This window comes from Salminus brasiliensis, chromosome 13 (assembly GCF_030463535.1).
Source record: "Salminus brasiliensis chromosome 13, fSalBra1.hap2, whole genome shotgun sequence".
In the NCBI taxonomy this organism is placed as follows: Eukaryota; Metazoa; Chordata; class Actinopteri; order Characiformes; family Bryconidae; genus Salminus; species Salminus brasiliensis.
The window spans coordinates 9764014-9779804 of NC_132890.1; the positions used below are offsets into that span (position 1 = coordinate 9764014).

The window sequence follows — 15791 nt, forward strand, 5'->3', positions numbered from 1 at the left end:
CTGTAGACAGCTACTGTCTTTCTAGATCTAGGTTGTTGAGTTTAGAAGTCTTGAGTTTATCAACAGCGTAGTTCAATTATCTAGGAATAGTAAGGTCTACTTGTCTACTGTCTGGAGGCCTCTCATGTTCCAGTAAAAAAATCCTATGCAGAGACTGCAGTTAATGCGAATGCTAATTCTAATGCTTAAACCATTAAAGACAGTACAGAAGTGCATGAGAAGTGGGGGTTAATGACTCTACAGTACCTTGACTGTAAATGGTGCAGTTTGCTTCAGAAGAACAAGAGGTCACGGGAATCCTTGTAAGCCAGCAGTCCGGGTCTTCACACATTAGAGTTGGCACAGGGCTCTGAATACACACGCGCACACACACAGAAAGAAAGGAAGAACTACTGTCAGCCTCGGTTATGAAGAAACACAGACAAGTTTGAAGGAACATGAAAGCGCTCAGGTAACCTGTCACAGCTAACCTGTCAGAAAATGCATAATGAGCCACTTAAAATCCCTGGATTTTTACTGAACTGCAGAAGTGCCCCCGTCTCTCCTTTCACGCTACAAGAGATGACTTTGACTGAATAGTGAGGTTGTAGACCACAGTGGCTCTACTGGATACATCATGGGAATCCATTTAAGGGGAGATCTCATAACAGGGACAATTGCAGAGGGGCTCAGGGGACTGGCCATAGGCAGGAACAATGGAGACGAAAAGGAAGAAATCGAGGAGTAGAAAGAAATGAAACGACCCCAGAGAGAGCAGCAGAATGGTGGAGAAAGGAGATACGTCAAGGCTCTGGTGGCTCCAATTCACTCCGATTCATCTCCTGATCTGACCTAAATAGACAAAGGTGTGTGTGAATATGTGTGTGTGTGTGTGTGTGTCTGCACATGTGACAGATCTGTGGTGGATCCGCAGAGAATATTGGGATAAACACACCTGGTCCCTTCCACACAATCTTCTCTTTGTTCTCAGTTGTGCAAGCATTCCATCTGTCTGTCATATTCCACAGGCTTATCATAATATATGTACTTACACACAACACACACACACACACACAACACACACACACACACACACACACACACACACACACACAGAGAGAGAGAGAGAGAGAGAGAGAGAGCGAGACAGAGCCCTTACCACTGACCTGATTCCATCAAACTAACGATTCCAGCTAATGGACACTTACTGATTCATCCATGAGGAGACACCACAGTGGTTTCAGGATTACGATGTGCTAATTAACCACACTAGAAACATGATCTTTGTTCAAATCTTGAAAATAAAGTGTGTAAAGAACCTCTACATTGGTGAAGAAACTTAACATCCACTTCCTTAAACCTTTAAAAGGTTCTCCATAGGCAAAATCTCTTCTTATGGTCTCACTGAAGGAACCCTTGGGAGCACCTTTCTTTTTAGGAGTGTATGATTGACCTACGATTATTGGCAGACACATCATCATCACACACTCTATATGAAGAGCAGGCTTCACTAGTGTGTATTTTACAGGGGGCCAAAGAAATCGTATGTCAGGGGCCAAGGGAACATGGGCCTACTTTAGCTGGAGTGACTGTCTCTACTGTCCAGGAAAGACTTTCTATTAGCTTTTGGAGCATTGTTGTGAGCATTTGATTGCATTTAGTGACAAGAGGCATTACTGAGGTCAGGATGTTGGAGGATCACTACCCTACTTTACCCCAACTCCCCCAACTTATCCCAAAAGCTCCATCATCATTCCAGAGAACACAGTTCCACTGCTCCATAGCCCACACTTGGCATTAAGCAAGCTGCCAATAGGTTTATGTTTATCTGCTCCAGAGAGTCCTATTCTATTGGCAATATGTCTCTACAGGGACTAGACAGGCTGTGTGTGTGTGTGTGCGCGCGCGCATCTGCATATCTATGTTAGCAATGGGTACAACGTAAAGTAGCTGCATGTATGCATGCATTGGAAGAAGGGGTGTCCCCAAATATTTATACATGGTCCAGTACAGACAACAGCAGGGCTCAATCATCACAGCCTTCCCTTCCACATTATAAACCCCAGAGCCACTGCCCCACCCACACTCCCAGCAATTACGCCACTCAATACTTCATGTTTGACGGCCAATGTACAGTATGAGGGAAAGCAATACCAGTCCACTCCACGAGGTGGCACCAGTTCCTCAGGGCCGATCCCGCAAAGGTTTTGAAAGCTTCACACTCACTCCCACCCTTACACACACCACCACAACTAAGCTGTGGCCCTAGGGGGACGCGCTGGTCCACATATCCCCGTCATGCTACTAAATCAACTTTAAAGACCGGCGAATATGAAAGACGTCTGTTCAGCATAGAAGCCGTGGATGAAAGGCACCGGGCGTCAGGGCCAGGGAGATGAGACGGGCAGCCATGGAGGACAGCTGAAGGGTTTCTTTCTAATTCTGACTGTTCTTGCCTGAAGATACGGTCCGTATTGTATTTCATGGGGAACTAGCGCTGATAAGGAGATAGGGCTCCTTTTGTTTTAATTTGAAACCCAATGCCGGAGCCGTCTGTGCCATAAGTGCTGCGTGCTTCTGCTAATTTGTTTCAGACTCATTTAACACGACTCGACTTTGGGCCGCACAAAAGGAGAGGGCAGCGTGGTCAGCCGCCCCTTTTGACTGAACACGCACAGACATACCCGCTCACACGCATGCATACACTACGAACACAGAGGACAAACACTTGTTAGTTTGAAGGAGCTCGCTGCTTCAGAAGGCCATCGTCTCCACTAACACTGCAGATAGGATGAGGAACATGTCAGAAGGAACAGGCCCAAAACAACCCCTCTCTGTGGGGTCACGCTCTAGTGTGAAGCTTTTTGTGCAGGTTCAGATTCATGCTGGGCAAACAGAGGGAGACCTGCGAGAGCTGTAGGGCTGATGATCTTAGATCAGTTCTGTGTTCAAATTAGGATAAGTGAGATCAATGGTTTGGATGGGGCCTACCACTATCTAATGGCAAGTCAAGCTGTTGGTTGAAAACACAACACACCTTATAATGATGGACAGACTGAACAAGCTTAGTCAATCAAAGTAAATCCAACTTTCTACACGTTTATAGTTTGCTAAACAGCACCCCATGCTTCCGCTCAAATGACCAGATACTACACTCAAAATTTTAGTTTCTAATAAATTAAATATACAAACACCATTACTAGATTGTCACTTTTTGCCAAAAACTGACATTATCTGGCAGTTGTTCTTTACATTGTGTCAAAATTTCCTGATGAATGGACCAATAGAAATGCTCCACAATGACTTCCATTGAAAGTTCAGGGTTATGGGCTTTTCCTGTAAAGTTGCCAGTTAAGAGACACAAGGTTTTATCGTTCTTAATTTACTTAATTTTTACTGATGCAACAATTTGTTTATATCGATTTTAAGGGCTTTAAGTGAAAAACACTTACACTGGTGTTACAATTTTATATTATTTGATTGTAAACATATTAAATTCAAATAAACAGCGTAAATAATAAACCTTGTAGCGCTGGGGCGGCGTTACCCATAATACTTATACTGTTTGATATAACATGACATCCTCAGGTTTGGGGAGATTCTCAGGTCTGTAAAACTAACTTTTATGATGTTTTATGTTCCGTTTGACCAGCTCCACCTTCACTCCAGCTCACCTTCAGTTAAACAGGGGAAGCCCATGTTGGGTTTTTCCAGTAACACCTGCTTTCGTTTTTGCAGTAATGTTGGCGGACTGAAGTTGGGCCTTTGAATCAAGATGAGCCCCTGTTTTTAGGCTTTCTGCTAGATTCTGCCGCAATGTTGTGAGGATTTGATGGCATTCACCAACAAGAGTGTTAAGTGAGGTCAGGGTGGTGGAGGACTCATCACCCCAACTCATCTCAAAGGATTTGGATGGAGCACCATCATTCCAGAGAACACAGCTCCACTTGTTTGTGGAAACCCTTCTGATTAATGCATTTGGCTACTTTAAGTTGCACCCATTGCTAATACAGACGTGCAACTGCTCACAAACACCTGGACATATAGTGTCTTTCTGATGGCATTTGTGTTGGACTAAATTGGATGCAAGCCTCAACACAAGTTAATATAAATTGAGGGAAAGCAGAGGAGTTCAGCTTCGGTCTTTTAACTCCTTGCCTAGCAATCTCTCCCTCTCTTTCTCTCTCTCCCATAGCCTCTCTCTCTCACTCTCTGGCTAGGGTGCTTTGAGAGCTCTGCTTTAAGCTCCTCAATGTGAGTCTTTGAGGTGCAGTCTAAGCCCCCTCGTCCGAGCCCCCGTCCCTCATGAATATTAATCCCAGCGGCCGGGCTTTAATCTGCCTGATCCCCACACTGCTGCCGCCCAGACGATAGCCAATCTAATTATTTGGTCTGATATTAAGCAGCAACTCCCCCTCCGTACATACACACCCACCCACACACACACAAACATTCATACTCCTACAGAATCAGGACACATGGTGTACCTGCATAGCACACACATACACACTTACACACACACATACACAGTGCATACCCTCATCTCTTGAACATTGGTACCGTAAACACCATTCTAATTCACACAACAAATACTCTCTCCCAGGGACATACATACACACGAACACGCACACACACACACCCACACACCTCACACAACCCCCAGCCGAGCCGTGCGCACAACACCCTTGCTCTTATCACTCCCAAAAACGCCCTCTTTCAAACCGATAAAAGTTGAATGCAAATGATGCTGGGATGATTTTATTTCTGAGGAAAATGGAAATACATGGAAATAAAAAACCCTCCACTTCCTCTTCTCTGGATGGAGAACCGGTGCGGAATGTTTCTAACCTCCGGACTAAAGCCCAGTTCAAGCTAATTCAGCTCAAGCTGGAGACTGAATTAAACATCATTATGTTGCTTGAGCTTGCCAGCCCAAGGGGCGTAGGCAGTGACGTCAGGAAGGGCTCAGCCATCGTTTATGCTTAACACACACTCACACACACACAGATCCATTCTTATACTAGGAATGCAAACATTACATGATGTGGGAAGATGTGTGGTCAGTCAATACAGCAACACTGATGTTCATTATGTCTGGGGATAATAAAAGGTTTTAGAGGTGTTTGCTTTAGATATGACGTCAAGCAGCATCTTATGATATGTCACGGCCTGGTGATCTTTAGAACCTTATTTTGAATAGATGGAACAGTGAAGTGAACAGCCCAAGCTAACCTAAGATGACATTAGTGCCATAAAATAAATACTCCTAGCTCTCTGAAAGGAAAAACGTTCACTGGATGCTTCTTTTTAAGCATAAGGCCCTGCTTGAAGGGGGATTTAAAGGGGGATTCCACCAACGTTTAAAATATCAGCATAAATCTTTAAAATGTCAACAAAGGTTATTCACAGTGGTTTGGTGTAAAATGCATAGTTCTAGAGAAAGTTATCAAGCCAGTTGTTAATAATGATTGGAAAAAATATATATATAAAATGGTTAGAAATATGTTGCCTGATATGAGTTGTAATAAAAGATTTCTAATAGAAATGTATTATTTAAACATATGTATGGAGAGATCAATTATTTTAAAATAATTAATGTTATTTACTTTTATAATAAGTGTAAATAAGTAAATATTCTTTACAGAGAACATATTTCTACAAATTGTAATATAATTAATTAGTGTGTAATTATTTGTGTAATTTAACATATTACATTTAACCAATAAATGTAGAGATGATATATCAAACAAATGCAATATTATGTTTCATAATACTGTTTCAATTCTTAAAAACAAACTATTAATTTAACCGTGCTAGTTCTGACCATGTTTTCTTATGATGATTCGTGAGAAGATTGTGAGAGAGGGGGGAATTTGGGGTTGAAGTTCAGGTGGCTCCCGCCTTGGTAGGAGGCCACTCCCCACTCTGATATGTGGAGCCAGGAATGATGGATGTGGACAGGGTTAACAGGGAGGTGATGGGGAGGTGGAGGGTTGCGCAGACTTGTTGTAGACACCAACAAAGTACTGATGGAATTTATAGGATGTTAGGTTAGGGGGGGAGGAGCTTCAGGCATATCTCCTCCCAAATTTCAGATATTTAATAACTCCACTAATAGTTTGCATGCAGAATTGGCGGCAGTGATTCATTTTGTGTTGCATTTTGCAAAGCTTTTTTTTTCTTAAGATTTTTACACATATGGTGGTGTGATTGATTAAAAAAAAAAATCACAATAAATAAATAAATAATATGAACAAAAAAGTGACTATACATGCAGAGCACTGAAAAATGTTTTTCTACATTTTCCTAAATCTGTTTCAGGCTTTCCAATATTTTATCATCATCAACATTACAAGAAGAATTAAGAAGGCATGTGGAGATTCACTAGTTTCACTGGACAGCACATAAATGGTTATATCTGTGTTGTAGTTATGGCCACCACACCAAGCCCACTCTAAATGACTGTTAATATCTTCATGAAACAGAGGAGCCCAAGAACCACCTATGAACCTCTTCCTAGAGTTATGTAGGATTGTCCGCAAGAATGGCAAGGAAGCTGTGCAATGGCCCACTATCCCTCCACCCCCACCTTTCTCTCTCTCTCCATTTTTCTGCATCTCTCTTCACCCTGCTGCTCTATCTCTTCCCTCTCCTCATCGTCTGTAGCCCTCTTCTCCATGCTCCGACACACTCTTTGTCTCCATCTCCTTTTCTCACTATCTATTCCTCTCCTGAATCGTTCCGCACATCCCTTTCTCACTTTTCCATCCCCCTTTCTCTCCCCCTCTCTCTTTCCTACCCCTCCGTCTGCCCCTCTCTCTATCTCTCCTCTACAGGAAATGGTTTCTTTCCCCAAAAGGAGGAGGTGGGGGGTGCATACTGTCCCAAACAAAGAGGTCAGTGTGTGAATCCTCCAAAAATACAGAGAAGAAAAGGAAGGAAGATAATAATCAGAAAGCTTCTCTCATCCGTCTCTCTCTCCCCCTCTCTCTCTCTCACACACACACACACTCAACATTCTCTTTCCTGCCTTCTCCCTTACTCTTTTGTTTACTTTCACTGTTCTTCTATATACATATATATGCTCCACATGCACATGTATGCTGGTAGATCATCAACTGTGGCGGGAGCTGCCTGTAGGTCAGCGATGACACTATAGGATTGCTGGAGACTTGTTTGTGCATCTTGCGGCCTCTAGGGTTGGAATTCCTAGGATGGCCTGTTGTTTCACTTGTAAATTATTATCTGGACAGGCCTCAGAGAGCTCTTTGGATCTTACCATGGTGATCCCACTCACTTGAACAATCAAGAGCAAACCAAACTAAATGTCTGAGGTTCTCCAAGATCGTCTCTAACCACGTTCTAATCATCTGCAGCTGATGTGCTGCACCTGATTCTAATTTTAGGCATTTTAGGCAGTAATAAATGTGGGGGTGTCCTAACATTTTCCTTAAAGGACATGTTTCAAAATGTACATACACACTATGTCCAAATGTTTGTGGACAACTCATCAAATAAATGCATTCAGCTTCTTTAAGTTGCATCCATTGCGGACACAGATGTGAAACTACACAGGCACACACAGCCTGTATAGTCCCCTGTCTAGGAGCTCATAAACACAAACCTGCTGGTACCATGCCTAGTGCCAGGCATGGGCTGGAGGGGTATAAAGCCCCCCAGCATTAAGCTGTGGAGTAGTGGAACTGTGTTCTTTGGAATAATGGTGCTCTGTCTAATACGTTTGAGAGATGAGGTTGGGTGGTGATGATCCAACATCCTGACCTCGCTAACGTTCTTGTGGCTGAATGCAATCAAATCCTTACAACAACTTTCCAAAATGTAGTGGAAAGCTACAGTAGAGGAGTTACTCCAACAGAATTTTTAAATACTTTTGATTTTTGAAGAAACAATAAAGTGCATACACCCAACCACATGTGTAGTGCATGTGAGGGTGTTCATATAAACACACTGACGTGCACTGGCTTATGGTGGCACATCTCTGCATATGCGTCCCTCCAAGAAAACAGAAAGTAGGTCTGATGAGCTGCATGCAAATGACATGTAAAAATACAAAATTGCGATACTTAAAACAGACAAGATAAGAGATTTAAAAATGAGGCACTCTTGGAAAGCTGCGCTTCTGAACGCTGGAGATGAGGTTCAGAGATAGAGGAAGGTTCTCCCTCTTCCCTCTTTCTCCACCCCCCCCCCCCCCCCCCATCTCTCCTTCTCTCGCTCTCTGTCTGTCTCTCTCTTTCTCTCTCCCCATCTCTCTCTTCCTCCCTCTCTCTCTGTCTCTCTCCCTATCTTGCTCTTCCTCTCCCCCATCCTGCTGAACTACAGATACCAGCAACGGCTAGATAGCAAGAGCTTCAGGAGATTCAGGAGCTGCTCCTTCCTGTTCACGTTCCCATTTTCTTACTGCTCTCCTGCAGACTTCCCTTTTCTCTCTTACCGTTCTACCAAAAATTTTAAATCATAAAATCTGCCAAGTGTTTCATAGCATCTGACAAATACACATAAAGGTCCTACAAAGGGTTTTTTGAGAGACACCATAGGAAAACGGTTCTGCCATGGTACCGGTGTAAGTGATATATTGCAGTCCCACAAGCGCTCAGTGCTACTTAAATCTTCTTAAAAACCTCTCCATCACTCGATGAGTAGTGTGGCATGCTGCACGGTCTCGTTGTCAAACCAAGTCATTTTTTTGTGTCTACCAAAATGGTAATTTTTTGGGGTCTAGCAAATCTACCAAAATGTGGGGATAGAGGTCTTCAAACTGTTGCTAAACATCTCTGACTGCCTGGGTACAAGTTTCATAAGTGCCAATAAACTCTTTAGCCTTTAGTGGACAGGCTTTTGGCATCTTTATCTTCTGGTCAAATTACTGGGATATTGGGAGTACTATACACTGCAATTCTGATTTTTTTTCTTACATCGGGCAGCTTTAGGCCAAAGGCACCTCAGAAATACGCTCTCCAAAATCCACATGATGTCACTTCCCAGCTGGACCTAGCCTAGCTTGCTTTGCCCCTTTATCACAGAGCAGATAATTGAGAGAGGCTATAATTGAAGGTATTCATGCATCGCTTTCAGCGAAAAGCATGGGCAGCGAGGGGTGACTCTCTGAGACACTCTACTGGCAGATGTAGATAAACCAGAGAGATAGAACGCAGGGTAAACAAACCCTATCAGAATGAGAGCAAGAGAGCGAGAGACAGAGAGAAAGTGGGGAAGGGGGGTTGGGGTGGATTGGGGGCGCTCACCTTCACTCGTCCTTCGTGGGGTTACTGTTTGAGGGTGGGGGTGGGGGAGGGTGGTGTTTTGCGGAGCGCCCCAAAAAGTGAGCTGAAGAGCAGTGGGTGGCGGTGCTTATCAGTGCAGTTCTCCTGGAGAGATTATTGGAGGATTAGTGGGGACGCTTGTTTCTAAAACATGATGAAAAGACGCGCAGCGCGTGATAAGGCTTTGAACTCCGCACTCACTCACTCCACCATCGCGCCTTCGGGCAGCGTTTCCACGAAATAACGCAAGTGGCGGTGAGGGAACAAAAGCCACATGTATGCTGGATTCGCTTTCCGTCTGAGGATGTTGTGCAGGTTCGGCTCGGGCCGAGAGCTTCTACAGCGAGGGCTGGAGTGTGTGTTCAGCCTGGGGGCACACTGGTTAGTTACAGCTACACTTCCGAATGTCCAACACTCAAATCCAGTCTTTGCAGTAGTCACTGCTGATCATCATCACATACAAGAGAAACCCTTTTCTTGGCCTGTATCCAGTCAGTCAAAGGGTTCTTTGAGTGATGCCATAGAAGAACCACCTTTGGTTCTATTAAGTGGTTGTAATAGAAATGTGTGAGTGTGAAGACGCTTTTAAAGGTTTAGAGAGGCCTAGAGAAGATTTAGATGATGTAAAGGTTCTTTTCCAAGTTAGTCACACATTTCTGCTGCAAAAATAAACCAAAAGTGGTTCTTGCTCAAGCAACCCTTTGTAGGGTTGCACCAAAAGCCTGACTGTCAACCGAATAAAAGCCTGGATAGAAGTTCCTAGATTAGCTATTCAGGAAAAATTAACAAGAACACCTTGGCACTGACCACAGGTCTGTCCGTATACTCTCTCTGCTCAACATCTGCATCGAAAATGACTATTTAAATAGATAAATGACTTTCTAAAGCTTACTTTCTAAAGAGATGCAAATGAGAGACTTTACATGCAGCCCTGGCAGCTGGGCCTGATAATCTTCAGCAGAAGATCTCAGCCACTAGGAAAGTACCCGATTCCATCTCACTCAGAAAAAACGCCCAGTTTACCAGGAAGAGCCAAGCCCCCTCCACACCCACCATCCACCATCCACCAAGGCACATACCAAAACCTTCCCCGGTGTATTTACACAGGTCCACAAACGGGCACGTTTGAGCATTATAGCAAATCAAAAATCATTGCGCAAATATCAGTTTGTGTGTGTGTGTGTGTGTGTAGCATGCGTGTGTTTGAGAGGCGTCGAGCCACACAGCACGCACTTGTTTCCTAGTGTTATTTGGAAGGGCCGCATAAAGCTGATAGCTTATCAGAGCGGGCCAAAGAAGAGGCAAATTTGCAGAGCGAGGGGTAAAGCACACAGGTTTGGCAGCGGTGCCAGGCCTAGGCTTGCCTATTAGCAGGGTGGCGGGGAGGGGGTGAAGTGTAGAGCGTCACTAAAGAGTCCGACAGCACTGAGGGACAACTACAGCAAGGCCGGAGAGGAAAGCCCACTCAACACCAGCCACCTTCCCGAGCTGCTGCAGCCACGAAGCCTAGCACTTCCTCCACTTTAGAGCTGTTTCGAAACCGCTGTTGTTTCAGGATATCAGAGATAACAGCTTTAACTGCACAATTATGCATATCTCGTTACACAAACAACTCTATATGGTTTGTCAGAGATTGCGCTATATTTTATTCTGCTTTGCGATAAAGAAATCCGATGCATTTTCAATGTCAGAACAGAGAAAAATAAATCAACAGTGAAGAAAGTGTATGATTTCAGAGCCTAATCTTCAGACACAGCATAAGCGCTGGGCACGAGCGCCCGGCCCGGGCTTAAAACGACCGGCCCTGACCCCTGGCGACCCCTTCAGACGGCGGAGCAGGAGGGATGTGGAGGGACAGGGGAGCGAGGCGGCAGGAATGTGTGATTCTCCGGGTGCTATCTCCCGCAGATACACACTCCTTCGGCTCGCAGATAGCGGCGAGTGAGAGGGAGAGCCGACGTGATAGAATACGAATGCGAAAGTTCCGAACTGAAAATCATCAACAAAGCCTTCGCCTCGATAACGAGGTTTGAGGAAGGGAGGGAGGGATGGAGAGAGGGAGATTAAGAGGAGAAGGAGGAGGAGGTGAAGGAAAGGTGGAGGGAGTGAGCAAGAGAGAGCGAGAGAGAGAGAGAGACAGACAGAGAGAGAGCGAGAGGAGAGGAGGGGGGGTGGGTGCGGACCTAGAAATCCTGATAATAAATGAAATCTTAGAAATGAGAGACTATCAAGGCGAAATCAATCATTGGGGTTTGTTGTCCAGGAGGATGGCGCCATGCTGAGATAAAAGAGGAGCGTCCGTCTGGGGGGGAGCAGCCAATCACACGCAGGATTCAGCCAACAGAACCCGCGCGGTTCAGGGGAAAAAGATGAAGCGAGCTCGTTCTAGAAGAGCTGCCATTTGCATACAGCCTTCTGCGGTTTGACTTCTACTACAGGGCAGCAGCAAGAAACAGGGTTGCTTTCTTTTCCCTCAATCACCAGGCCACAGTAAATGTAATATTTATTTCATACATGTACAGTTTAGAAAGGAGCATGTACACTCGGTTCTTTGGACAGATGCCACTGAAGAACCACAGATGTTTCTACAGAACAAAGGGTGGACTTTAAAAGACCTTTTCCTGTGAATAAGAGGTCTGAAGAACTATTGTAAAAGTCAGAAGAACCTCCAGATTCTATACCTATCATGACCAAGAACCTAGAAACCTTTAGTTCTAACAGTGGACATTATGTCATCTGGTAACATGCATATATCTCCAAACTGGCACCTTTCAATGGATGTCAATGCAAAAACACATTTTGGAGCATTCCTATTGGTCCTTTCATCATAAAAATTGGGTAAAAATGGAGATTACATCAATATTTTAAGCCGACACATCGTTTTAACATTGGAATGTTTCTTTTTTTCATGACTTTAGTTTTTGAAGTCTCTGAAACACTTCACATCAAATGACAAACACTTTTCCTCATTACCACTATGTTACTGCTCCATGAGGGCAGTCGTTTCTGGCTCCTGTCTGGTCAGCTCCCTTCAAAGCTACAGTTATAAACAACAACTGCAGCAGAGTCCGACTCGGTTAAGAAAAAGGTTGGTAAAAGAGTAAGTGTTAAAGCTAGAATCTGGGCTTTTACGCTGATTGACGGTACCAGTATGTCTGTTCGTGCTCTTTGGGTTGACTGGATTGAAACCGTATCTAATTCTTCTATTCTGCCATTATTTTAAGCACTTTTCGCTTAGTGTAGACATACACTAGACCACACACACTTTGATAAGTGGTATAATTACCCCACTGTACTTCTGACTTTTTGCTGAATTTCTCGTTGAAACCTACATTTCTGCATTTAATATGCAAACCTTTGTTTACAGTTTTATTAAAATAAAAGACTTTTAAATGCTCAGTTTAACTTTTCTGGAGGATATTTAATTTATAATAGATATTATAGATATAGATTATAGATTATAATAGATTAATCGACTAATTGCCAAAATAATCAATAGGTTAACGATAATCAATAGGATAATAGTAGTTAGAGGCACACACACACACACACACACACACACACACACACACACAAAATATATATATATATATATATATATATATGCATCCTGTGCAGATATAATCATGAGTATATGTGTGTCAGGATGTGTGTGCATGAGTGAGTGAGTGAGTGAGTGCGAGGCAAGACGGAGAGAGAGAGAGCGAGAGAGAGAGAGGGACTGAGCGAGAGTCTTATCTCTGAAATGTTCAAGTACGTGGCCAGAGAGAAGAAGACTCTCACAGTGCTGCATCACATGATCAGATGGACTTTCAGCACATGACAGCAGGCTTCCCTAACACAAACACACTGCGCTCAGTGACAATCACATGAACATTAGTAATGTGAGGAAGCAGACAAAGAGACAAATCAAACAGGAACATTGATCGTCCACTATCTCTGCTACAGATCTCGCCTTAATGGCCAAGCGTTTTGCACATGACCTTTGACCTGTCCCTCGCAGCCCAACCCCCCCCCACCTCACCTCATTGGACGCTCCGTCTGCAGCGTCGTCCGATTGGATGCTTCCAGAGAACGGTCCCCATACTGTGTCTCCCGACAGGTCCCTGCTGGCCACAACCTTAGGGTCCTCAAGCACCTCATTCAGCTCCAAATCATCTGTTCACACACACACACACACACACACACACACACACACACACACACACACACACACACACACACACACACACACACACACACACACACACACACAGGAACAGAGAGGTGGTGTAAATTAGAATGTTCTACACCTGAGATACAGAATGTTCCTCATTAAATAATAAAATAAACACAAGAGTGTTCCTTTAGCTTGCATTCCGATTTTTTGCAACATTGAAGTTTAATTAATAATTAATTAATAACTAATAATAGTTCAATAATAACATGATTTATTTATCCTGTTCATATCTGCTACAAACATCTCTGCTACAAATTAACCCATAAAAAAATCTAGGTTTAAAATATAAAGATGTCTCTGCTGTGTTAATTGCATACAGTTATTCAGGCAGTTATCTCGTACTGGCTTGAGTTTAGACTTGATCTTAGACATGCAACCTCATCCCCAACTCATCTCAAAAGTGCTGGATGGAGCACTATTATTCCAGACAACACAGTTCCACTGCTCCACAGCTGTACAGTTATTATAGAAAAGAGCTTGTACACATGCTTCTTTGGACCGCTGCTAATGAAGAACCACTCACAGAACCAAGAAATTAGAATGGAAGTGTGCAAAACACAGAATGTGCCCAAAGTGGTTCTGAAACACAATCACATCTAATTGAGCAAGAGGTAATGAATGAATTGCCAATAAATAATAAACAGAAATATTTATAAATGTAGAATGTCTAGATTAGAATTTATTAGTCATACAGTACTTTTGTGTCCAGCAGCAACTGTTAACAAACAACCCAGCTAGACAATGGAGTGAGTTCGACCATAAGCCCTTAAGCAGCCTAGTGTTATTACAAACCTCTACTACCAAAGAAAAGCCCCACCAGTTTATAATAGTAATATACCTTAGCGTGTAATAAGGCTTGGTGCATTAAGGGAATAAACAACTTACCCCATAGGTGGGTCTAACTGTAACTAACTGAGGAACTAGTTGCAACAGTTGTTAAAATGTCTGGCAAATTGATGTAAACAAAGTTAAATTAATTCAATGCAATTCTATGTTGTTTGAACAACATGATGATTTCCAATCTACATACCTCAAAATATCCATATCCAGATATTTCACTTAAGATTATTATTGAAAGATGCCTTATCAAATGTATTAAATTTATGATGAAATTTAAAACTGAGTGTTTTGAGAGAGACTTCTTTCATTATTTTTACAACTGGGAGGCTTTCAGACAACTCCTTCCATGTGGACTCACTAGAGACAGTGAATCACACTGTACTTCACTGTCTTCAGGATGATTCCTGAGACATATCTGTCTAACTGCTGTCCAAATTCACCGAATTTGAGAATATACAGAAGTACAGAAATATAAGAACATGCTCCAAAACTATAACCAAACCAAAGGCAGTACAGTCGCAAACCCAAATAAGAGCCACTGTAAAGAGAATTCATCTGCAAAATGTGCCACTAGGGGGAGTTTGGCACTCAGTAAGAAGTAGTGAGAGAGCGCTTGGAAAAAGTGGGCCAAAACGGAGAGAACTTTTGTACTTCCTGTCACAGATAAGTGCAAAACAGGGATCGGAGTCAAGGCTTTGCTGATTCACAGATGTGAGCCTGACACGGACAAGCGCTCCACAAAAAAGATATGACACTCCTCCCAAACAGCAAGAACTTCCCACTAACACAGGCCTGACTAATCCACACTCCACGACAACAGGTTCCCAGAGATCTGTCATGCTACACGGATTCAAAAAGACCCATAAAGCACACACATTTTGTGGGAAGACCACCATGTGACCTAGTTTTAGCATGCACATATGGTTCGTTCCACTGTATGGGTTGGAGACCTTCTGTATTTGAGTTTGTGTGTGTGCGTGTGTGTGGTTCAGCTTTGACCACTCCATCCTAGTTCAGTTCCTCTAAACTAACCTCCTCCTTAAACACACACACACACACACACACACACACACACACACACACACACACACACACACACACACTCCTCCAGGTCTCTCCATGGTTCAGTCTCACTTTCGGGGGTCGGGCTAAAGTGCCGGGCCCGATAAGAGTGTTTGTCTAACACTCTCCATGTCAAAACACTCATCTATCTTTTCTGTATCTATCCCCACCAGAGAACAACAGACAGACGCTGATAAAATGGCTTTCCCACAGCCAAGACCCGGACAAAAAGGGGGAGGGAGCGAGGGAGGGAGGGAGAGAGGGAGGGGAGGTGGAGGGACGGAGAAAGGAACAAAGATGGAGAGCTACACAAAGGGGAAGCATATTTGACTGAGACACGGTTATGACATGGGGGGGGGTGCACAGAGAATGGGAGAGAAAGCCAGATGGACGTGAGGAAGAAGAAG

General features: G+C 43.6%; 1 protein-coding gene across 1 annotated transcript in view; it reads right to left on the bottom strand.

The window, feature by feature from the left end:
* Positions 1-15791, bottom strand: part of zfpm1 (zinc finger protein, FOG family member 1) — a 91067-nt gene that overhangs the window by 7333 nt on the left and 67943 nt on the right. Inside the window, exons 4-5 of the mRNA XM_072695707.1 lie at positions 13288-13421; positions 247-349 (exon numbers count right to left, since the gene is read on the bottom strand). Of these exons, the coding sequence (XP_072551808.1) occupies positions 247-349; positions 13288-13421 (237 nt within the window). The remainder of the gene's footprint in view (positions 1-246; positions 350-13287; positions 13422-15791) is intronic.